The 25,433-nt window shown below is 44.4% G+C and overlaps 1 protein-coding gene across 1 annotated transcript; it reads right to left on the bottom strand.

Annotated features, from left to right (window-relative positions):
• Nucleotides 1-3,440: 3,440 nt before the first annotated feature.
• limk2 (LIM domain kinase 2) lies at nt 3,441-25,433 on the bottom strand. Its single transcript, XM_030359056.1, has 16 exons — nt 25,068-25,433; nt 24,659-24,758; nt 18,503-18,638; nt 14,720-14,829; nt 13,965-14,156; nt 13,226-13,331; nt 12,062-12,276; nt 9,496-9,682; nt 9,102-9,188; nt 8,511-8,642; nt 7,777-7,833; nt 7,096-7,161; nt 6,645-6,816; nt 6,206-6,261; nt 5,917-6,074; nt 3,441-5,276 (listed from the first exon to the last, which is right to left on the bottom strand). Exons 1-16 carry the CDS (start codon nt 25,081-25,083, stop codon nt 4,979-4,981), a joined length of 2,088 nt encoding a protein of 695 aa, XP_030214916.1. The 5' UTR covers nt 25,084-25,433; the 3' UTR covers nt 3,441-4,978.

Below are 25,433 nucleotides of genomic sequence, written 5' to 3'. Positions count from 1 at the left end.
TGGCAAATGTATCATCCATATATGTTCATGCTAGGTCAACATGACAAAGAAAAAGACAAAATTAAATACAATTTTAAAATTGCTAATCATTCAACTCTAAAAAGGAAACAAACATATCATTGCTTCCAACATTTGTCAGTATTAATGATACAATTTCTAACCAATTCAATATAATACTTTTACATTCTTTCCCCTAAAAGATTGCAGGTTTGTGTTGTTCATCATTGTCGACATAGTAACAGTGGAACATTTTAGGCACAGGTCAATAACCAATCTCTTACCAATTGAATGGCAGTAATTACTTAATTAACACTCCCCCACCAGCCCACTGACACAAGTCTCTGCTGTGATTTCACAACTGGCTGCTGGTTTTCATGCATTGCGTTGCTGACTCACCACCCTCTCCAAGACCCAGTGAGGGTATACATATTTGTTAGTAACTTTACCTCCTCAGCTCCTCAGGTGGGTTCTGGCTTCTCCCTTAGAGCAGTCATCTCCCAGCTTCTGACTCAGGTATCTCAAGTTGCTCAAGTTGTCCCCCATGGACACCAGTGCTGTCCCACACAGTATCTATCCATACAGTCATCAAACACTGAGATATAGCAGGAGGCATTGAGTTAGAGCCAGGTAGCGGTGGTGGTTCACAGGAAGGTTCATGTTCAGATCAAAGCAGCTGGAGGAGCACTGAAAAAGCTCCAGAAACCCCAGGTTGACTTGTGTCTACCACAGTCTAAACAGGTGTCTACTAGTGTGGTGCTCTCCAGGTTGTTCCGCTCTCCTGTGTGGCGGTTCACCATGGAGACCCACCGACCCACCGCCTCCTCCGCTCTGCCTTCCCCTGGGTCAGGGTGAGGGGGGACAGGCAGCAGGCCAACCGTCTTCTGCAGCCCACAGATCCTTACCGGGTCTCTATGGTTGAATAAGATGTTCCATTACATATTACTTAGTGACTCTTAGTGTTCTTCAGTCAATTTAAAACAATTCCAATAAATTGTAGCTAATTTATTTACATACTCTGTTATTTAATAAGTGGAGCAGTAGTTAATACTTCTGTTAAAAACAGAAATAAAATACAAATATATTTAATATCTCAACTTTCCAGCAGCTATCTGTAAATCCAGTGTTCAGCACAAACAGGCTGTTTCAACCCGCTGGCCATAAAACAAGCAATCAGGGTTAGTTTTATAGCTACGAATCATGAAAATCTTTACAAAGTGAAGTTCCTGATTACCTTTCTCTGCCCAATGCTGATCCCCTCTGTCTTTTCTGGTCGGTTTGTGGAATTTCCTCTCAATCTTCCCTTACCCTTTTTCGCCTGAAGGACCCCGAGCAGGAGGTCTGCTTTGGGTTTAGTTATAAATCCAAAAAAGGAATTACATTTGTTTCAACAGGAAAGAAACGGTGAAGAAGTACAACAGCTCCCTCTCTATCACATCCAAGCATTGTTAACATGCACAGCTTTTCTAATTTAAAGAATGTCCCCAAGGGGAAGTTTGCACACTTTGCAAAGAAAGTAATATAAAAAGTACATTCAACATTATGATGTAATGTGTGATCCTGTTTTCAAGTAAAAAGGAGCTTTTGGTCAAATGCAGGGAATATTTGTGTGCAAAGGAAATATCGTAATGATATGTATATATAGAGGAATTAAAGGTCAGGTCATTCAGGACAAACTGGGAATGGAGCTTTGCTCGGTCCTTCAGGAGAGGCCGAAAGAGGCCTTTCCTGGTGTGCGACTTTCCAGGGACGGGCTTATGAAGTACCCCCAGAACACCCTGCTGGCCTGCTCCCTGATCGCCTTGATTACCCGAAGACCTCTGTGAGCTTTCCTGACGACATCAATGAAGCAGAGGAGTGTGTTCACAGGGAATGCAAACAGCTCTTGGCTCCCCGTAAGGTCATCTTAGTGGAGCAGCTATTCAAACAGGGAATGAGGTGGTGTCCTAGACACAAAGAAAGGTTTTAAGATAAGCCTACTATCTGCCCTGGTAGTGCCCTGGTAGGTACATAAAAGGAGAAGACCATCATTTTTGTTGTGAATGTTCAATGTCTGCTCACTGGTTGTCTTGACACAATCAGAACCGCTTTGTTGACTCCAGAACGCCCTGCTGGCCTCCTATGTTATCCACAGAGGTCCTTGAAGGCCCAAAGACCTTGCTGAGCTTTCCTGATGACATCAGGGGAGCAGTGGAGTGTCTCGACGGGGAAGACACAACGTTGCCCACCTCCCCTAAGGTCAGTCATCTTAGTAACTAGTGTAACAGCCTATCACACAGGCCACGAGTCCGGTGTCCTTTACAGTCAGAAAGGTTCCTGTGATGGCCTACATACGAAGGTCTGCAGACTGTGGAGGTGAAAAAAAAGAGGTGGTCTTGGCTTCGCCGGCTCTTAACCTGCAAGAGCAGAGAAACACACCACTTACAGCTAACATGGGACACTGAAACAGAACATGAAACATGGATGCCAAAGCTGACATTTAGGTATCTGGGACTTCTAAAGTCGACCCATAACCTGATTTATTTACATGGATGCCTCCTAACAACAAGATCCTGAACATCTAAATGGATCCTGAACATCTGACAGGCACGTGTACTATGGACACCTACCCTGAATATCTAACATGAACACCTTAAATGGAAGTCTAATGTGGAAGTCTAATATGGACACTCTTGCATATGTTCTGGTCTTCCCCGAAGCTTGAAACATATTGGACGTTGCCGATTAACGGCATACCGCAATGACCGTTACTGACCATTTTCCGGATGCAAGCGGAGCCCCTCCCTTACAATTTCCAGTTGACACCTAAGGGTTTATTGGCTTACTGGTTCTTCCTCTAGAGTGATATTTATATTTCTACACAATGTCTTCGGCTTTCAGCATGCCCCAGATGATCAGTGTACTGATCTTCTGGTCAGTGATGATCAGATGATCAGTGTACTGATCTTCTGAGGTATACAAGTTGAAGTACGTTTTTAAATATGTTGTACTTATTTTTCTTTTCTAGTATTTTTTGTTTCCTGTATTTTTAAGAAACACAGGAAGACGGTGATCTATAAACCGGGCATTGTTTTTCAAAACATTTTGACGATTCCGTTTGACTGAATGGCCTCTTGGTCTCTGGACCAGTAGGACAAAGTAATTGCCAGCCCTGGCCTGCCGTCACTGCTGGGTCTCTGTTCAGGGAGCTGTTGATGGGTCCATCAAGGCACGGAGTTCTCTTCCTGCAGTGCCACGGGCTGTTGTCACTGTATGTCTCCTGCAGCCTCCACTGGTTTCCCGCTCATCAAATCCTACTTAGTAATCATTTTGTAATTTCCTTCAAGGGATGTGCAGCTCGCTAACCCTGGAGGTAGCTTCTCACACACATTGACTGTTCATTTCAATTCTCTTAATATTATAATGTGCATGTGTTTTTAGCAGCCAAAACACAAGGCCAACCCTTAATTCAAAAAGGTTTATTACAGAATCAGTACAGTGATAGAAGTGGTTGAATCTGGCAAGTCCGTACCTTAAGATGCTAGCAAAAATAATTACAAAATTGTCTCGAAATCTACAAATCCATTAGTCCCATTAAAAAAAATCCTTAAAATTAGAACCATATATATATAGATATATATACGTATATACACACATCTCTATACATTTCTTTACACGAAAAAAGGTATAAATCCAGTTTGTACACGTTATCTCTTTAGTAAGTTGTACAGCGTCTTGGAGAACACAGTTAAGCAAGAACTCTCAAATGATCAGCAGCAAGTTTTCCTACCACAACTTAAATAAGTCCTTTATAAAAACCAACCACCCTGTTTTTCATGAAAACATTGGTAAGAAGAAAATGCATTCATTTAACAAAGTATATACATAAACTGTTAACTTTAGTGGCAAAATCTGCTTTGATCTAAAGGCTCCTAAGAACAGTGAATATCTGGTAAAAACGTTGTTGAATGTAGAAAAAAAACTAATTCAACAATAAGGCTCATTAAAACATTTCCTTAAAAATTCAGAAGAAGATTTCCTACAACACTGTACTCATCGTAAAATCGAACTGTTGGTCATTATATTACACTTCAAGGTGAAAAACAAAGCCACCAATGCAAATTTCCATGACACTATTTTTCAACCAATGTTACTTTGGTTCACCAATCGTCTCGTCGGTAAACAAAATTCCTTTATAAGCCCCGCCTTCAGCTCTTTCTCTGACCTTCCAATCGACTAGATATTTCTAATGCATGTTGGGGTTTCTCTGCTGGGCGAATACTCACCTGCATTCCTCACATAGTAGACACTATTACACCCTATTAGAAGATTCCTCGTTGGTCTTTGGACAGAACTGGTCAAGTGTCGGTACATGATTGAGACATGGAACACAAGCCAAATAAAGTTATGTTTGGCTCAGGATTGTAGGCAGGAGGGCGGTTAATCGTATTGTCAAGGTAGCCGTCAGGGCGCATAGTAAGATCGTAATCAGGTTCTAGTCAGGATGCAGACAGGATTACGGGAAGGTTGCAGGAATGTTGCTGTAAGGTTGTAGTATGATCGTTGGAATGATTCCATAAGGTTTTAGTAAAATAAGGTTGTGGTAAAGTTGTAGACAGGTGGCTATAATGGTTTGTGAAGACTGTAGTAAGGTTCCAGTAACGCTGATGAACAGTTGTAGGTAGGTTGCAGTAAAATTGCTGAAAGGTTGTAGTAAGGTTGCAGTTAAGCGTGCTCTTAGAAGTCACTAAGGTTTCTGTAACTTTGAAGTTAGGTTGCTGTGAGATTGTAGTAAGGTCGTAGTGGCGTTGTCGATAGCTGGCTGTAAGGTTGGGTACTACTACTTTGTTTGTAGTCAGGGGGCGGTCCGTTTAGGAAGCTGGCTATGGCTACATGCGCCGATCCAGTTTTTTCTCAGTCTTCCTCATTGGCCACGGAAAAGACAGAAGTCCACCGTTGTTCATTGACTAAACAAAGCTCCACTTTGATTGGCCATCGTCTGTTATGGGCTGTCGTCACCCGTCATCGTGGAGCTCTGGGGCGAGGCTGCGGGGTCCACGGTCTGATCTGTGCACGGGGCCACGGTCTGACCCGTTGAAGGGGCCACGGTACTATCCGCGCCCGGGGCCAAGGCCTGACCCGAGCCCACGGATTGACCGGTGACTGGAGCGCCGTCCTTGGGCCCCTGATCTCGACACAGACTCTGGTGGAGCTCCTCCAGTTCAGCAGGCAGTGGGATGCCAAGCTCCTGGTTGAGGGCCATGGCCTTGAAGAAGTCCTCCAGCTTCTGGAACGGGGGTCTGAGCAAGAAAAAAAAACAATGAATAATTAAATACAGAAAAAGAAAGCCAGAGAAAGAGAGGGAAAACGAGAGAGAAAAATAGAGAAATAGAAAAAGAGAGAACGCCTGAGGTTAAAATAACGGAAGCAAAGTCTACAACACAGGGAAACAATCATGTCATAGGAATCTGAAGGGTGAAACTGAGATGCTATCTCCTGTTGGTTCCTGGGGCAGCACCGAGCAGAGAGCTGCCAGGTCAGACAGGGTGAACGCTGGGCGGCGATACAGTCTGTTCCCTTCTACAACACGTGTCCCCTCAGTTAAAGCTTCCCAGAAGACAAACACCTACTACTTACATACAAACCACTAACTGTCAAGAAAGCTCAAAGAACTTATCATTTGGATTAATTTGGGGTTGTTTAGGTCAATTTTAAGCAGAAACCCATTGCCATTATTGATTAAAAAGCTTAGTTTTAAAACATTTTACATCAACCTAATTAACAAATGTAATCAAGTCGTGTATAAGCTTTTTCGTTTAAATCTACCTCTCAAATGTATCTCTGTGAATAGCATTGTTTTATTATTCTTTTAAACACTTGTGCCACACTGAAAGCGCCATATAAATAGAGTTTGACTGATCGATGGCCAGGTCCACCTACCGGTTGTCTGGTAGCAGGTTACAACAGGCCACCGCCAGAGGGAAGAAACCAGGCGGGCAGTCTTCAGGAAGGAATTTCTCCCAGAACTTCTCCACATTCAGACCAAAGTCATTAGTCCTGGGCAGGCATTCGGGGTCGGCGTAGACCTGTCCAATGATCTGGAGAGGAAGCAAAAAAACAGGAGCAAACAAGACAAACAGTTAATCCACCTGGACCGCAGTTTGGGCGTCTTGAGACATCCGACTAGAATGGAGTGTTAAGCGTGCTAGAATTTAGGACCAGCCATTACCTCGCAAAGCACGATCCCGAAGGAGAAGATATCCACCTTCTCGTCGTAGCGTTTCCCTGGAGATTAGAGTCAAAGAAAAGGGAGAACGTGAAACAATTGTCATCACATTTATAGATTTACATGAAGGGCATTTAGCCGACGCTTTCATCAAAAGCGACTTACAATAAGTCGATTTGTCCGGAGAAAGAATAACAACACTATATATCACCGTTGGTACAGTAAAGACAGTCATAGAAATAAGTGCAAAGAACTTACAACTGCTAGGTTAACCCATTCACCGTATGCAACAAAGATAGCCAGGATAAGACGCTACACAATGCAAAAAGTACTATTTTTAAGGGCCGGGACGTACAAAATACAATCGCCATCACATTATTGAAATCACAGACGGGATGAAGCATGGCGCCTCAGGGTCTCCAGAGTTTGCTCTGACGCTCACCGTTGAGCATCTCCGGGGCCATCCAGTAGGGGTTCCCCACCACCGTGTAGCGCTTCTTGCGGTCGATGCGCCTGAACACTCTCTTTTTTGAGGTGGGCTTTTCGACGGGCTTGACCTTCTCCTCCACAACGAGCCGGGACAGCCCAAAGTCGGCCACCACCACCGTGTTGTCCTTTCGGAGCAGGGAGTGGGAAGCACGCATGAATAAACAACGATTCAAAAAGGGAAACACCGCGACAACAAGGAAATAAGTGTTTTTTTTTAACTAAAATTGGCATTCAAGTTTCAAGAAGGTTTATTTGTCACATGCAAACAAGTATACAGATTTAAGACAGATTTAAAAGTGAGAGCGCTGCAGAAGCAGTGCCATTTAAGACAAAAATACATTAAATAGACATGCACATTAACATGTGTTGATAGGAGTGTTGGTCCGAAGTAGTTTGTGCCCTACCAGTTTAACCAGGCAGTTGTGAGAGTTCAGGTCGCGGTGGATGATGCTCATGGAATGAAGGTAGGCCTAAGCACAACAACAAAGGGCAACAAACATCACATACCGAATGCGCGGCGATCCTTTGGCATGTCTGTAATTGAATGATTGAATACATGGTAGATTCATGCGGAGGGTTTGATGGCGACATGAAACAACAGCAACAACACACGTTGGGAGGACATCGACGGGATCATATCGACATAACCGCCTCTCCTGACTTCTCTAAAACAACCGTTACCAATATTCATAATCTCTTTGATGTTCTGATTTGGCCTGAGAGAATTTGTGTGAATGCGCCAGCTACAATTGTAAACATTGGCAATATCGTACTTTTGTCTTTGTGTTAAGACATTTGTAAAGTACCCGTATGGCGATTCGCTGTTGGCGACACCACAAACTCCTTCCTGACGGAGTACAATGCTTCCAAAAGACGAAAGTGCTATCTTGGCATTGTTTACATTCATGGCAGGCGCGCGCACGCTAAACGATTCTCTCCGGCAGAAACTGTACAATAACTGAGATTGGTAACGGATGTTTCAGCAAAACCATGACGGATGTTTACGGTGGTTTGATCACACAGAATGGTATAGTCCTATAAGCAACTCCAAAAAGGGAGTCTAATTGGACAGGAAACCAACTCACCATGCCAGACGCGATGCTCTTGGCAAAGCTGACCCTCTGTTCCCATGGAAACAGGTCCTGTCATTTTAATGAGAGAGACAGAGCGAGAGAAAGAAGAGGGGGGGGGGGGGGGGGGGGGAGGGAGAAAGAAAACAAAAGGCATAAAACACATAATCTGGGGTTCTGCCTTGCATCTGAAAAGTCACATTTGAAGGCGAATTAAAAGAGTTTTGCTTCAAAACACGACACAAGGTCCAAAGCCCCTTTGCTACTCAGGGACCATATGATTCGCTGGCCCGCTGCCAGGCTGTGAGGGGGAAGGGAGGGTAGGAGGAGGAGGGGGAGGGGATCTTCCACCTGGGAACACTTTCTACGTGTACTCTGGTTTCCTGGCAAAGCCCACTCACATGCCAGCCAAACTATACAGGCTTTCATCAGCGGCCTACAAGGTTCAACTTAGGTCTCCTCTCACACACACACACGCACACACACACACACACACACACACATTTATATATACAAAACACACACACATACATACACAGACAGAGAGCTCATTCTGGGCCAGCCTACATTTTTTCCACAGCCAGAGAAAGAGAGACACACACACACCTCTGTAAAGTCAATGCCAATCTGTTGGTCAAGACACACACACACACACACACACACACACACACACACACACACACACACACACACACACACACACACACACACACACACACACACACACACACACACACACAGCATCGTACCATGTCTCTGATGTAGTCTTTGAGGGTCCCTCCCCTGATGTACTCTGTGATCAGATTGAGCCTCTTCTCCTTGTAGAGGACGCCGATGAACTTCAACACATGGGGGTGCTCCAGGCTCCGCATGACCTTCACCTAAGGTCAACACAGGTCATAGGTCAAACTTTACAATTCAGCTGGTGGACTCCAGGTCGTCCAGGTGGGAACTCGTTAAAGTGTCCTTCACTATCATCGATCATTTTAGTGCTCCGTGACTGGTGTGGTACATGTGGCGCCACCGCGCTGTGGTACAATGCAGCTCTAAATAGAAGAGGCTTCATTAGAGGGGGCGTGTGAAAGCCGCTCTGTTAACTCGGTCATGAGGTCCAAGCCTCAACCTACAGAATACTGACCAGGCCCCAACAGCGTAGAGGGAAATCCTGTTCTAGACTGATATACGTACATTGTGTAGGATTTTGAATTCAAATCCTATGTCAAAGAATCCTAATGATTACTTTGGAAGATAGTTAATTTGTTGGAAGATTTGACAACGATGATTCTTGTTGCTGTCGATGCTGTGATGCCACTGCCACTGCAATTTTAGAAATGACTGACCTCCTTCAGGAACGTCTTCTGTGTCTCTTCATCACAGCGCAGTAACTCCTTCATCACCATCACCTCCCCCGTGGCCTTGTGGGTAACCTGCCAGATTCAGTAGACAAAATTAGTTTTTATGGGAATTGTGTTTAATGCCCAGTTAAGAAAATAAACAGTACACACATTTAACTGCCATTGTGCAGTTAAATGCACTTTGAAATATAAATAAAAAAACAGATCCAACTGAAATCCAATTCAAACTTCAGACCACAATGCCACAGACATTACAGAAACAACAGAGTTATTATTAAATACAGGGCTATTTATTATAAAATTAAAATGGCGACAGCCAACACTGCCTGTTAACAGAAGCCGTTTCTAAAATGGCGGCCGTGGTCAGGCGGACCCTCACCTTAATGGCCTGGCCGAAGAAACCCTTCCCCAGGACCTCGCCGTGGATCAGGTCACAGGGGCGGAAGATGCGATGAGAGCAGCTGCTGGAGGAACGCAGGGACTCGGAGCGCCCGATGTCCCGCGATAGGAAGGGTTGGTCCTTGGGTGAGACGGGCCCCGGGGATTTACAGATGCTGTTACTACGCCTGGAGGAGAGAGCCACCGTCAGCAACAACAACAACAACAACAACACATCTCCAGCCCAGTGCCCTATACCACGAAGCTCGCTGAACATACCCAGGCTTTCTTGGGAAAACCTGGCTCGACAGAGCCGCAACTCGCAATCAGAGTTAAATTGTACCACAAAGCTCACTTTAGATTCAATTAGTTGAACCAGGTTTTCCGCTTTAGGTTCAGTGCGCGTTCACGTGAAAGGGGCGTTTTTTGCGTCATTTTTCTCACCTTTACGATAGATCAAGCAGTCTATATTAGGGCCCGACCGATATTGATTTTTGATATATAAGCATATAAAACGTAGTTTTTGATACCTTAAATATACTTTAAACACTTTTGACGAATATGTGAATTGAATTCAGAACCTTTGAATGTTTTAGAATACATTTACAGTCAAAAATGAGTGCAATGTAAAATGTAAAATTAATAACTAACTCCCAATGTGCTGTGCTCGTGAGCAGTGACTAACACGTGCGTGCTGAGCAGTATGGTCTCACCGTTAGAGTCTACAGTATAACAAATTAACATGGCCTGGGACCTAAAGAAAAATAGGCACAACATGCTCAAACAACGCGTCTTGTGTACATTGGTGAGGTGAGCGCGCAGCTGCCTGAGCGAGCGTGCTTTCATGTTGTACGGTAAAATTCAATCTCCTCTTTTTTACTCCAGCTAAAGTTGTTAGTTAGCAAGGCGAGTAGGAGCGCAATCTGCAGGATGCTAAGCGCAATAACATTTAAAAAAAAGAAAAAAAAAAATCGGTTGTAATCTGCGTCTTTTTGGCCGATGCCGATTATTTTCAAAAAGGCTATAATCGGCCAATTAAATCGGTCGGGCCCTAGTCTATATGAGTATAAGTGAAAAGATTCTGCATATTGTCTGTAAAATAACTATGCCAAATGCAGAATTGTTCGCCATTAATCCAAATAGAATGATGATGATTTAAAAATGCATAAGCAACGTCCATCCTGCCTTATTCAATCATTTAGGGAATTCACTTTAAATACACCCTATTTAAGAAATGTATCGCATGTTTTCGACCGCTGAGAGGTAGCGGCTGTAGCGCAGTGGATTAGTATAAGACCCGAACGCCAGCGACCGGGGTTCAAATTCGCCGGTCTATCATCATGCATCTTACCCCCATAGATGTGGTGCCAGCACGGCCTTGAGAATATGGGTTCAAGTTCGAAATAAGCACAAAAATATAATTCCATAAGCTTTTGTGAATAAGTATTCCATATGCATGAGAATTAGGACTTTTTAAGCTTCACATAAATTCGCGTCACTTGGGAGTCGAACCCCCCGCGCAGAAATTCAAGACTGACGTGCTACCTCCACTCTAGCACTCTGTCACTGAGACACAATGCGCAACAGTAATCATTGTCTACATAAGGTCCAAAAGGACGATCAAATAACGAACACCCTCTGATGAGAATCTGTATCTCTCATGAAGAACCCCAATTTCATTGTTTGCACAATGACAATAAAGTCTGAAATCTGAATATCGTCAGACAAAGCCAAGGGATCGGTTCTGTCCCGTAAAACCCTTGTCTCCGGAGAGACGCCTGTACGAGAAGTGCGCCGGGGTCCACGGGAACACCCACAAATGGTGACGCCATTGTCAGAGGAGGGGCTAGGAAGCTGCACACGCCGATTTAACTAGCCGATCTCCGGCTAGACTAAGCCGAAAAACTGCTCCCGACCAGGTTTGGTTGCGAGCATAAGTCACCATGGTGATACAGCGACGCTAAAAGAGATCGACTTTCGTGGTACAACTAACCCAGGCTTGGAGCTCAACATACCTCGCTAACCCTCTAAGCGAGCTTCGTGGTACAGGGCCCAGCTCTGTGTAACCATGCGTCAAATGGAAAACCCCTGCCCTTTAACCGTCAGCTGATGCAGAGTCTCTTGCTCTTATTGATCAGACTTGAACCCATCATGTGTCTGAGATATTTTAGAGCTGCAAACATACCACTTTTGGTCAAAAGAGTCAGGAATGTACGTAATTTAAAATAAATTGAAGGTATCTAGCTCATAATGAGCTGTTAACCTTGGTATCCGATCATTCCATCCCCGTTGTATTCCTCCTGCCATCAGTGCCCACATCCTTTCAGTCTGCCAACGTTAGCACATTTTGCCCTCATAACATGCCTCATGCCCTGGAAGAACAGAAGAACCTTCTGTGGATTCCCTCCCTTGAATTGGCCTCGCTCTCTTGGCCTTTGGAGGGCTTAAGAGTGAGAAGGCCTCATAAAACGCGGGGCCTTGGAGGGAGTGTAACTGATTCAGTAATGGAAGCCGGCTTGACAGCCTCAGAGGAGAGCTGGCTCGCGGGATGGCCGTTCCGCACGCACCTCAGCGAGCGCCTCTTCAGGGTGCTGTTGTCCACCACGTCCGCCCGCTCCAGCACGGCGTCCGAGGGCGAGGAGAGACGCATGCGGCCGGTGGCGGGGACCCCCAGCTGGTCCAGGGGGGAGCCCAGCCTCAGCCGGTCCAGGCGCTGCCTCACCGGGTCGTACTCTAGGAGCAGCTGCAGCGTCTGGCTGGTGCGGTGGACCAGGGCGTCGACCTGAGCGCAACCAATCAGAAGAGAGCACCTTTTTTTAAATAAAGGAAACATGCATACATGCGTTTGTTTTTAAGGAAAGGCTACTGTAGATGGACAGCAGAGCAATACATTGGTTGGAATAAAAGAGAGGTGCAATAACAGATGTATGGGTGTGCGGTCAATTCTGCATCTTAATTGGAGAGTTTATTTCCCCTTGTGCTTTAGAGGGGTTTAGTTTAGGGTGTGGGCATGTGCAGCTCTTTGGGCAGCTGAGGCTGTTAATAAAACAGACTCTACTCGAACACCGCAAAGTGTTGTAGTGTTGAATGAAGGATTACAGTAAATTACTTTCTATGAATTCCACCTTCACTTGCCCTGAATGGTGATGTAAGGAACATACTTGAACACAGTATGTTTGATCATCCTACTGGCATTCTCGTCTGTCTCGAGTACAAAGATAGAACGGTATGCAACGACAAATCAAAGAGAGTTATACACCATGTCCGCAATGCATCTGAGGAATGTAAGTTAAATTAAATTAACCTATGCGAGTAATGATAGTAATGCGCCAGGGGTGAGCAGGTGAATGTGTGGGAACAGCCATAACAGACATAAGGTTCAGAACACAGAACTGGAATGTGTCTAATGATGAAGCAGTGCCAATTAACTGGAGCAGTTCCAGGTGACCGCCCTCTCCCATTGGACGAAAGCACAGGTGAAGGAATGCTCGGCATAACAAAAGGTATGTGTTGGTCAACCCATTGAGCTGTGGTGGCAGAGAGGGAGTGAGAATTTAAATGAAAACCACACACACACACACACACACACACACACACACACACACACACACACACACACACACACACACACACACACACACACACACACACACACACACACACACACACACGATACTTGCGGTGGGTAGGCAATAGCTAGCGTAAAAGACCTCTCTCTTGCATTAACCCACCTCCTCTTCCAACAGTGTGGCCACTGGCAGACCGTTTATCTCCAGAATCCGGTCTCCCACATGAATGGCGTTCCGGAGCTCCGGGCTGATGAGCATTCCTCGAACCCTGAATCGGAGCAGAGGTGTAAGTAATTCTATAAAGAGTCTCTTAAAATAATGGCACGATGTGGTTATCATATGTGGAAAGAACTACTGTACTAACTCTACGCTTGGCAAACAAAGAATACAAACAACACCCTGAAAACTTGTTGTGTAATTTGCAGGCGTGTACACACACGCTTATTTAACAGACGTGCAATTATGCACGTCTGAGGACTGGGGGAGCTCTGTTCACATGCTCCCTGTAGAGGGAATAGGAGAGCAGAACTTAAGCTTCCTGCTACTTTGCAGTTTACCTTTTATGACATTTTTATTTTTGACCTTTAATCCTAACATTGGCCCTGACTGGTAAAGTTCTCCTGGTCATTTACAGTTATTTTATTGTATCTGTTTGTCTTATTCCTTCCAATTATGATTGATCCGTCTTTGACTGTTGGGTTATACTACCACGTAATCAGCTTTTACTCATTCTGTTAAGCATTAGCCACACATTATCATGTGTGTGAGAGAGAATGCTTGAAGCAGTATGAGCGAGTGAGTGAGTGAGTGAGTGAGTGAGTGAGTGAGTGAGTGAGTGAGTGAGTGAGTGAGTGGAGGACCTCAGGCCGGCTAGCACACTGTGACGGTCATCACTACTCACTCTTTGACCTGAACGCTGGCCACAGAGCTGCTGGAGTCCCTCTGCACGGACGCCGAGAAGCCCCGCTTGCCGTTGGCGGCAGACGGCATGGAGATGAGTGTGACCGTGTGGGGCAGGGAGTCCAGCAAAGAGTCCTGGGACGAGTGCTTCTCCAGCACAGGCTCCAGGACCACCAGCTTGTAGCAGTCCCCGCTGCACAACCAGAGTGGAGAGAGGAGAGGTCGTCATGGAAACAAGGCACACAGCGGACGATCGCAATAGGACACAGGATAGTCTAGTAGTGTCTGGGATGTCTCCTTTGTCCTCCTGAATGACGCGCATCTAAAATCAATTTACTGATCATTTAGGATAGCAGTGTTTGATCAATAAACTTATAGTACAAGGAAAGATAAGTTAATATATTTCCAAAGATAAATCAATTCACAGCATTAATTTTCAATGTTGGTTTGCTTTAGTTGAAAGACTTGAAAATCTGATAAACGATAATAAAATAAGAAGTTGAGGATGGTTGAAACTTAAAAAAATAATTAATAAGAAAACAAAACAAAACAAAAATACAAATATAATGTTTTTGTATAACTATGTTAACAAAAGATGCAGTGAATGGCTATTAGTCAACCGGTACTACTCTATCAAACACCCTGCTGGGCCAGAAACGCTGTAAAACCAGGCCGATATGGTCCCACATGTCCACAGCACAACAAGGTCTCCTGGTCCCAGGAACACTGGTCCCACTGTATCCACGGGCTTCTCACCAGTATAGTTTGGAGCGCTCCACCAGCGCGTACGTGTCCCGGTCCTCGATCACCACCTTACAGCAGAGGCACACGAAGCACTCGGGGTGGTACTTGAACTCCCCGGCCACCTGCAAACAAAAACACAAGGGCCACGTCTTCATTCTGCTAGACTCCAGGGACCTGGAGCTACATGTGCCCTAATGAGTGCTGGGCGATCATCTGCAGTGTTATCTTCACTGGCTGCGTGTCACAGCCCATCCTCCCAGCAGGCTGCTGGGTGAGGGGGGGGGGGGGGGGGGGGGGGGAAGGCGGGGCTGTGATGCATAAGGTAACACCTGCTTTCACCTCCCAGTCTGTCTGACTGAGGCTGCTTGTCTGAAGCCAGCCATGATGTCAGCGGAACTCTCTCTCTCCCACTCTCTCCCACCACCCCCCTCGGTCGCTTGTCTCACGCTAGTCTCCCACATGTCCCCCCCCCCTTTCAACAACTATTCTTCAGGCAAATTAAGTAACACTGTCACTCTCTCTTCTCCCTTGCTCATGCGACATGACCGCATGTCTAGCACGATTTTACGGTTTGGTTTTTAGTTGTTAGGGTTTGGCTTTAGGGTTAGGGTTTTTGTTTTCAGTGACACAAACACAGAAAAACGAAAATGGTGTGTTCTCACGGACAATATGGCCGGTTTGGGACGAGAACAAAGCCCCACATTGGGTTTCTCTGGCCGCAGTGTGTGCAGAGCGCTCAGTGGAAGTATTCAAACTTCACCCAAATCACCACCAATACTGCGCTGCCTGCAGTTGGTCCACAATGCCACATGAATGACTACAACCGCATCTGGAATCCATAAATATTTGGTATCTGTACAATTTGACAATCTGCGGTCAGTGTAAATTTATTTAAAGACAAACCCGTTTTGAAGCAAGACTTCGCTGAGATTGTGAGGGTTTATGCGCATTTGTATGACTTGCTTAAGCAGGGCGTACAAGGACACAAAGAAAGAAGGTAGGAAACTCTGGGTTTCATTAGACAAAAAACCTGCACTTACCAGTGACCCCGTCGAAATTACCATATTTCAACGGCAGTTGGACAGCTTACACAAACAAGTATATTGAGCATTAGGGGTCAACAAATCCTGAGATGCCGAGACTTAGCCCAATCTAAACCCTGAGCCCTAAAAACAGAAAGCGGAAGGCTATAGGACATGTCTCCTTGTACACACATGAGTATAAGTCATGTATTACATGTGCAATTAATGACTTGTGGCTCCTTCCCCTCTCAGTCACAACCGTTGCTGAGTCAGAATGCTGGGAATGGATGTCTGTCATTGCAGTGGGAAAAGGGTTGATATGAATCTAAGTGCCTGTGTGTGCCTTCCCTGTAAGGCAACGAGTCAACACTGATCTCCGTCACAACAGCCACAAGCTTGGCCAGCTGCTGACAGTTATGACCAAGGTAAACTAGCATCACATAGAGAGAAGGGTTACAGAGAGGGAAAGCTCATCTGGGCTTGGTTCCTCGTATGTACCACAATTATAACGCAATAACACATATAACACATTTCTATACAGGCTATATGGAACTATGTTGACAAAATGGTTGCTGTGAAAGGTCTAATCAAATTAAATGAATATAAGATAACAAACAACAATGTGATGGCTAGAGCCACAGATGCTAATCTGATAAAGGTTGTACATTGCTCATTCCGAACAAGATGATGTAGCTTCCGAAAGATTTCAGATCGTTATCTATTGGTGCATACTCCCACATGACCCTGAGGGGTAGCCATGATTCTGTTTCTGGTTATGAGGTTAACAAGACAACCAACCGCCAAAAAGACATGGCAAAGATGGCAGCAGAAAATCTGAAGGCCCCAGAATGTTCTTTGCTTTGTAGGGTTAAAAACATTAAAAAGGCTCTGCAGAACAATAAAACAGTAAAGAATAAAATAATGCTGGTTGCAATGAAAGCTGTTAAATAGTTTGGATGTTTGGGATGTCCCTTTAATAGTTGGTGATTATTCATGAAATGAACGTTTGAAAAAAGAAGAACGGAAAACATTCTCTGGTCCCTATTACTCTCAGACCAAAACCATTAGTTTGTGTTTTATGAGTCCGGTAAAGACTTGACAGGCAGGACCCTTTTTTCACCCCTACGGAGCTACAGGTGGTCAATCTAACTTTTATTGTATCATTTGAATCCCTACCCTCACTCAAAGTTTCCCCTTTTTCATTTAACATGTTCAAATGTTAATCTACTGGTAATCTGTAACAATAACTTTTTTTTAAAAAACCCTTCTCTTCTGTTGGCCCTTTACTGCTTGTTATAACTTTCTGACTGCAATGACACTATCTATCTATTTATCTATTGTGGCTGTACTCATGTATATCCCTTTTGGTGCTCTTGGCGTTGTATAGTGTATGTGAAACTCAATCAAAGAGGAGCAAATGATTGATGTTCCCATAAATCACGGCTGTGTTTCGAAGTTTGGATCGATTCTAGACAAAATCAAGGGTGCGGTCCATCAACTTGTCACTCGTCTTTGATAGCATCATGAAGCTTCCCTGACCTTAATCAAATAAGTACATTTTGACACCGGTGTTGAATTCTGATGTCGGTTTGTGTGGTTTGTGTTTGTTTGGCACACAAGGGCTCCCGCTCTCTTTCATCTCGAGTATCAGAGAATTCATGTTTTATTATGTTTGGCGGTTCTTGCGCCGTCGTCATGGAACTGATGTCGAATACATAAAGTTGTCATTGTACGACCACAGTGCTCACTATGATTTAGGTAGCAGCAGCACAGCGCTGGGGGGGGGAGTGTCATTATTCCCTTGGTTGGTGACGCCAGCCACGCCATTGTTCAGCGCCAGCGAGCGTCTCTACACTTCTCACCACATCAAGGCTTCAACGATGTGATGGACAGACTCCAAACCTAAACCACCTTCCACTCTGCCATCTACCCATTGGACCGCTCTGTGTGTTGCAGTCGGGGGGGTGTTGGTGGTGGTGGCGGTGTACTCTGTGGTGTTTCTCTGAACAGGGGAGAAGTGAATGGGGGCCACAAGGGGGTAACCCATTACACAACAGGGTTGTTTTCGGTCGGGGCCCCTCTAACGCTGTGTTTCCAGCTCAGCTCACATAGTGTAAAAATACATTCTCTCTATTCTACGCGTTCTCCCTGTTAACAGCAGCTGGGTTTGTATTTTTTGCTGCCAGTAATCTCAAACACCTGGGAGCAAGTGGAATGAGGTGACTCATGCCAGCACTTCTGCCACACATTTACAACTTTTGGTTTTATTTGTTGATTTATTAATAAATTCTGCCACACAAACTGCAGTGAATGAAACTCAGCCGTACTGATAACAATTTCTTTGATTTGTCCATGTACATACATATAAAATAATAATAAACCAAACTTAAAAGGGCTGTTGTAATCTGAGCTAATCGTTCTCCTTTGGCAACCCCCCACAAATGCCAACAGCGAAAAGTTTAGTTTACCCCCTTAGCTTTAGAGGGGGAAAAACCTCAACCTTCCCCCCCACGATGGAAGAGCCTCAGAATCCAAACAAGACAACCCACAGCTCTTGTCGTGGGGGGGGGGGGGGGGGGGTCCAGACAAACCCATGGCTGCCTTTTAAGTTATATCACTGAATTGTCTCATAAAACACAAGATTATTTCGATATGTTTTCTAGCTTTATGGGAGCGTCTAGAAGTAGTCTACAAGTGCTCATTTGCACAGCGCTTTACTACACATTGTAACGTGCCCCCCCCCCCCCCCCCCCCCCCCCCCCTTTCCACTCACCATGGCAGGACCCGTCATCAGCAGGGAGCAGCCGTGGCACTGGCCCCCAAACGTCTCCCAGTAGTGCTTGGCACAGTACAGCTTCCCGCCCTTCTCATAGTACCAGTTGGTCAGGTGGTCTGAGCAAACCGAACACCTGCAGGGGGAAGGGGAGGGAGGAAGGGAGGGAGAGAGAGGGATTTCCAGTTTATTGTCATGTGCACATTAAAAGAAAAAGCAAGCTAATGGCGAAGAAATGCTTGAAACTCAGCCCTCCTCAAAATTTCAAACCAAAGAAGTAACCAAGAAAAAAAGTGAATAGAATAGCTCAAGTATCCCAAAAAAGTTTATTTAAGAGCAATATTCTGTATAAACGTGATAGGATAGTGACAAGTAGGCAGATGCCTGGATCTTACATTTTTATTATCAAAAAAAGAAAATGAAGGAAAGAAAGAATGAGGGCGAGAGAGCACATGGAAAGTTTTATTGAAGGACAACCCCTCAAGCTTGAACTCGAGGGGTCCTTAAAAACACAAATACATAAGGTATATAAAACAAACGGCACATAAGAAAGAATTATAGAGGACACTTCATGAGTTGAACGATTTCTGACTCAAATCCAGAGTACAATCCTGACTGCCAAGCTACAAACCAGAACAAACTGTGACTTTGTCAGTATGCCTTCCAGCCTTAACTTCACCTACCAATCAGAGGGTCAAAAAGAGCTGCAGACAAGTCCCGCAAAAAAACAAAAACACAGCAGGAACACCAAAAAGAGAAGGGAAAAAAAAGGGCAGTTGTCCAAAGTCAAACTTTGGACAACAATAAAACAATAACAATTTGAATTTGATGAACAGGTTGACATTTGACAGTTAAAGATACCCATGGGCTGTGGATGTGTGGAGGGACAAGTGAAAGGGCAAATAGAGGGAGCCCAGAAGCCATACACCACAGACTGACAGCGACTGGAGGTGGAAGTCCGTTCAGGTGACGGTGTGTACTTTTTCCGTCCATGTCGATCAAGTTTAAACAACTTGGGTGGAAAGAGCTCATCCCATGAATCGTGTGGAGTCTTGTGTTACGAGCCTCGGATAACGCAGGACAATAAAAGTGTCAGCTAGCAGACTGAGCCAGGAAACATACACAGGTTGATCCTGACTTGCTCTTAACAATACATCCTAAAATGTAGCCCCACCTTACTTGCATTCCTGCACCTTAATTCGAACCAGTTGTATGAAAGGGCTTAAAAAAAAGGAAGACCGCAATCTATGAGCATTTTAAAATAGAATTTCAGAAGAAGGGTTGGAAAAATGCCGGAAAAGACTTCGGGTTGACACTACTGTGGCAGCAAATCCCTCCTGGATAAGTCAAGGAAGATCTCTGTCCATTCCCGCAGCTCTCTTACCACAGAGTGGTTTCTCATGTGGGTCAAAATAACTCCTGACAGAACCCTTTGTGCTAACGTAGTGCCTTTTATCTCACTGAACACTGGGCTTACTGACCGACAACTAATCTGAAGATCTTTGAGCGATACGGGGATGCAGCATGACTTTGAAGAAATATGTCATTCCAGGTTTGAAATACGAAGTCACGATCACTATTTCTTATCACAATGACAGGCTGAGAAGACCAGCAGATTAATGGGAGAGGGTTGATGGGAGGTAGGAGTGACAGTGAAACCAGAGACGGAATGTTCACATAGTTAAGAGTGGAACGCTGAAGGTGAGCGCAGCTGCGACACTTGGAGCCAACGGGCATGTCTCAACTGCTGTGCGTTATGCAAATGCATGGAAACAGGTTCAGCCACCGGTACACAGCGCAATCAAAAGGATGAGCAAACCTATTTGCAGACTTATTGATTTTGCCATCCACAACAAGGGGCATCTGTGGACTTTAGCCTTTCGACCAGCAGCAGAGCTTTATGATCAGTTAGTAACAGAAAAGTCAACTGAGGTCAACAAAAGAATATTGCGTCACACTTAATAATCCAGATGGATGAAGTTACCAGAAAAAAAACACATGTTATTCCTCTCCTTGCCTCATCATTCCGAGATGATTTAATATTAGCTAGAAAACCGCTATGCTGCAGGTTTTTCCAATCGAAAACCGAGACATAACTGCAGAAGGCAGCGATGTTTCATGCTTATAACATGATTTGCGGCAGACATGAGTGCCTGTCAAAAGATAATTTACATTTCTTTGGTCAAGTTAACTCAATTCAATATTATAGTGTATAGATATAGTATAAAATACCTTTTAATCTGTCAAGTGTAAATAGGCTGGGTGGAATGATGCAGTGTAAAGGTATGGAGACAGGGGAGAGGTAGATGCCAAACAAAGGGCATCGTTGTCTTTGGGCTACGCTAACGCTAGATTAATCAGACGCAGCATGACCAGCTTCAACACATTCAACATCATACAAATGTCCTACAATGTTCACTAAATGTAGAACTACCAGAGAGGAAGGCGACTGCCTAGCTTTAAAGACTTCTGATAACCATTTTAATGTGCCACACAAACGTGGCCTCATTAAAACAAAGTTTAGTCATTGTCAGGTTATTTTTACTTTATCTACCATTTACTTAGTTCAACTTGACCTTTGTTTCTATGGAGGGACCTTTGTTTCTGTTTTAATTCCCAGGGTTCCTTCCCTTGGATTTTGGGAGTTTCCATTGCCCTTTCGAGAGCTTAGGTGCTGTTGTAAAATGTAGTCCTTTGAGACTTTAATCAAGGGCAAATTGACTCTGAGGCAATTGACTTGACTTAATAGTTCAATAACACTGTTTTTAAAGACAAGCAGGCCAGGCACGGATAAAGGAAAAAGGCTTCCTTGATGCTCCACAGTGCAGCATAATACTGGGGAAGTGGAGCGGGAAGTCTTCCACCGATAAAGATCACATTAGGGAGCTAAGCTGTCCTAGGAGCCGGCTGGACCGGAGCCATGTATCCTATTAGAAACATGTCTGATGGGGTGTTGGAGACATCACACAGCAACCGGGACGGAAAGACCCAGACCAAAACAGACAGTGTCACTAACTTGAAATTTGCCCCCCTGTTGACTTGGGTTACTTTAGCTCTTGTCTTGAATTTAGAATGCATTTGAGAAGAGCTACCTCTGTGAAATCTAGTAGGTGGTTTGTTGAACTGTACCACCTATTCATTACTCACTGCCTCTATAAAACTAATTTAAGAATTGTAGTAAGGTTAGGTTTGATTCCTATAGCTACAAAGCACTCTGACCAGTTGCTTTTTACATATGTTGGTAATACATGAACTGGGCCTGAATCTGAGCTTGGCTATTTAACATTAGTGAACAATATTTTACTGAACTTTAATACCGCTGAAACATGATTATCCTCATATTGGCATAAAGTACAAAGTGTGAATTATTACGAGTTAGAAAAATAGAGCGACATTTGAGATGAAATGATTATATCCGGAATCAGGATTCTGCTATGTGTATTTGTTTGTCATTGCCGGGTATGCCAGATTCTCAATATGAAAAAAATCAGCAATATTGTACTTCATTGATACTTTGTGACATCTGCTAAGGTAGGTTGATGCGGTCATGCAGATACTGTCAAAGATACTCAACTCTTCAATAGCTTTCATGAAGCACCTATTAACAATAACACTGCAAAGGACTCTCACCTCGCCTCAACCGTAACATAAATATGCATAATGTGGCAGAAGGCAGACCACATACATCCTCCTCCAGTCGACACAGTTCCCTCTGGTCACTTTCACATGCGTGTGTCTATGTCAAGGACCAGGGGCCAGGATAGTGTAGTGGGGAGGGCTTTCGAAACCCTGTGAGTCTACCTTTGGTCAAGGGGCAAGAGGTATAACCCCTACCTGCTCATTAAGGCCTTAGGATAGGAACTAACACGCAGCACCACACACACACACACACACACACACACACACACACACACACACACACACACACACACACACACACACACACACACACACACACACACACACACACAGTGAAGCCCCTGCGCAGAGCCTAGCTCAGTCAACATGTCTTACTCTCCCTAGTGAAACACACAACAATTGTTGACAGCCAGTTCCCAGCAGTCCCTCCACATCAAAAACAAACTCAAACGCCTCAGAGATATCAAAGACCAGATAGGAACGATTCTCTGGGACAAAAAAACAAAACAAACACACTTCAGGGTATGCGTTAGGACGGGGCCCATGCAGGTGGCCGGGCTAGAGACAATACAATGGACGCGCCAACATAAACACTGAAAAAAGTAAACATTCATCATTTCCTTTAATTCCGAGAGCGGAGAATTCCGAATTTTGTAGACTGCAAGAAGGCCCTTTAATATGAGCCTGGCTGGCAAGTTGGCAAGTTTACCATGACTTATTATTCATAACTCGGGTGACTGACAGACTGTTTCCTGTGTGTATTGTACGAGAACCCCTTGAAGACGAGGTGAAAGAGAAGGAAAACTCTTGCGACCGAAACCATACATGTACCACATGTTAAGAATTATTCTGTCAGCCACGGCTTGAGCCATTTGAGTTAAGCGCTTTATCCTAATGGTCTACAATTCCCATGTATTAAATGGAAACATGCATTTAAAATACATTATTTTAATAGTACTATGAGATGGGAACAACTTAAGAATAGACTATGTGTGTGTATCATTTCCTAAATGTGTGTAACCCACTTTTGTCAAATGCATCAACGTAATACTGCCTAACACAGGAAACTAGCAAGCTAGTTATCATGCACCAGAAAGGCAACATGGGTACGTAATAGTACCTGAAGCACCGAGTCAAACGTTATTTGCAGCGAGGCCGGAACAATCAAGGTGTCTAGGGAGCGAGAAAAGGGGCCAACTTCGCCGCAAGCGTCTCTGAGGAATAAGCCTGGTCTCTGAGTCGTCGTCTAGGAATGCCGCGGCTGGGAGCGTGGCAGGGGCCTTTACTACTGTTGTTACCTACAGGCCCCCCTGAACCCCCTTCAGGGTTACTGGAACTGGGCTGATGTCATCATTTTGGCCGTGTTTACACAGGAGGGCACCTTTACATGGCTGCCACTGAGCGCACAACAATGGACAATAGCTGCGACGCAGCGGGTGACATTCACAAAGAATGTTCCTTTAGTTAGCTTTGTGCTAATGGAGGGAGAGGGAGGGGGGTGGAGGAGAACGTTTTGAGTTTCTTATAGGGAAATAAAGTACTTTGACCCACACCCCCTGGCCTCCGGCAAGAAAATACAAGTGAACACTATTTTAAGTGCCAAGTGATCAGTGATGCTTGAAATTCTGTGTTTGTTTGAATAGGGTTTGCACTTTGTACAGCACCCGTGGTACAGGTAAGACTTCAACACGCTCGGCTCTTCCCAGCACTTACTAACTGATTGAGATATTTTGAAAACCCTGTAAAGAGAATTATAAACCTCATGTAAACAAGGAGAAGCCTATAGAATAGTTGCACATATTCCAGTTGTGAATAATTGAGTCAGGCTGGTGAAAGTTCTTCAACTAACAAAATGATACAAAAATATTGGGCTACACTAAATAACTTGTGTCTGTATTAAAGAAGATGAGGTGTCTGCTCGAGCAAGCTATTGACAATTCACACTTCTTCTAGAGCCCTCTTCTACATTCCAGGTTATTGAATGATGAAGCAGTACTTGAGTTGAAGGGAGTTGAGATTAGAGTTCTCAGAGGCGCTGTACGATGGGTTAGCCACTGTGGTCACGCCATCTATACTTCCATTCATTGGGTATGACTATAGCATCTTGTTATAAACAAACGTATGACTACATTTCTGTTGTAACTATAAATGTCCAACTATGACAGGTGGAAGGCCCACAAATGGAAAGGGGTATCACTGTAACTACATTTCACACTCTAACTATAAATGTCCAATTAGGACAAGTGGACGGCCCACAAATAAAATGGGCTATTTATATACAAGGAAAGGTCTGAAACCTCTGGGAATGTAGGGTAACTTCTCCCAGATGCCAAACCTGAATACCAATCTGCAGATAAAGCAATTGAGTGTATTTGAATACAATTCGTTTCCTGAGTCAATCAAAACAAAAACATTCACGGAATGCCTGCGAGATGCATCTCTGTCGGGCCTCTATGGGACATGTTGTAGAACGCAAAATGGAAAAGCTTTTGTTTTGCAAACGGTTTAGAAACTTACTGGAAGCAGGCGTTATGCCATGTGTCCTGGAGAATCTTCATGTGATGAGAGTCTTCAATCGGTCCTCCACAACATGCGCAGTGGTGTCCACGATCTGTGTCTGCCAGACATAAACAATGTAATGATGTAAAATAGCATTGCATTTTTGTGATTGCGTGATGGTACGTGGAGTGGATATGTCCACAATACGGTCGAGCGACAATTGCAACCGTCTTTAGGCAATACGCATGGTTTTCCTTTTAATGTTCAGAAATAGCTCATTTATAGGTAATTTTTAAGTAAATAGGCTACATCCCGATTTCAACATCGTGCAGGCTACCTCTTTAAACTAGCCAGGAGCAACACTCGCTTAAATCGAAGCAAATTTGTGAATATCCAGCGCACAAACATGTGAAAAGCATTAGCCTACCTTCCAGTTTCTCCATCTAATCTCGTTGACTGCTCTTTAAAGGTTCCAGCAATATCTCATTCTGAAGCAGTGGGGCTATGGATGCGTTGAGTGTTTCATCTTTCGGCCACACGTACACCAATAAATCGCCAGGTCCAGTTATGATATATATGTATACATATATAGATATACATAAAAAAACGCGTCCCCTGATAGTAGTAATCACCGTGGACAGACGAAACTTTCTCGCTGCTGGCAGGATAACTGACGTAATGCAGTCTGCATTCCTGTACGGAGAGCGGAAAGGACCCAACTGGATCACCTGGAAAACAAAGCGCACAGAACCAAAAACCACACACTAACACACACGTAAGAGCACCCAATTTT

The sequence above is a fragment of the Gadus morhua genome, chromosome 6, assembly GCF_902167405.1.
Source record: "Gadus morhua chromosome 6, gadMor3.0, whole genome shotgun sequence".
Taxonomy (NCBI): Eukaryota; Metazoa; Chordata; class Actinopteri; order Gadiformes; family Gadidae; genus Gadus; species Gadus morhua.
This window is presented reverse-complemented; position numbering and strand designations above follow the sequence as displayed.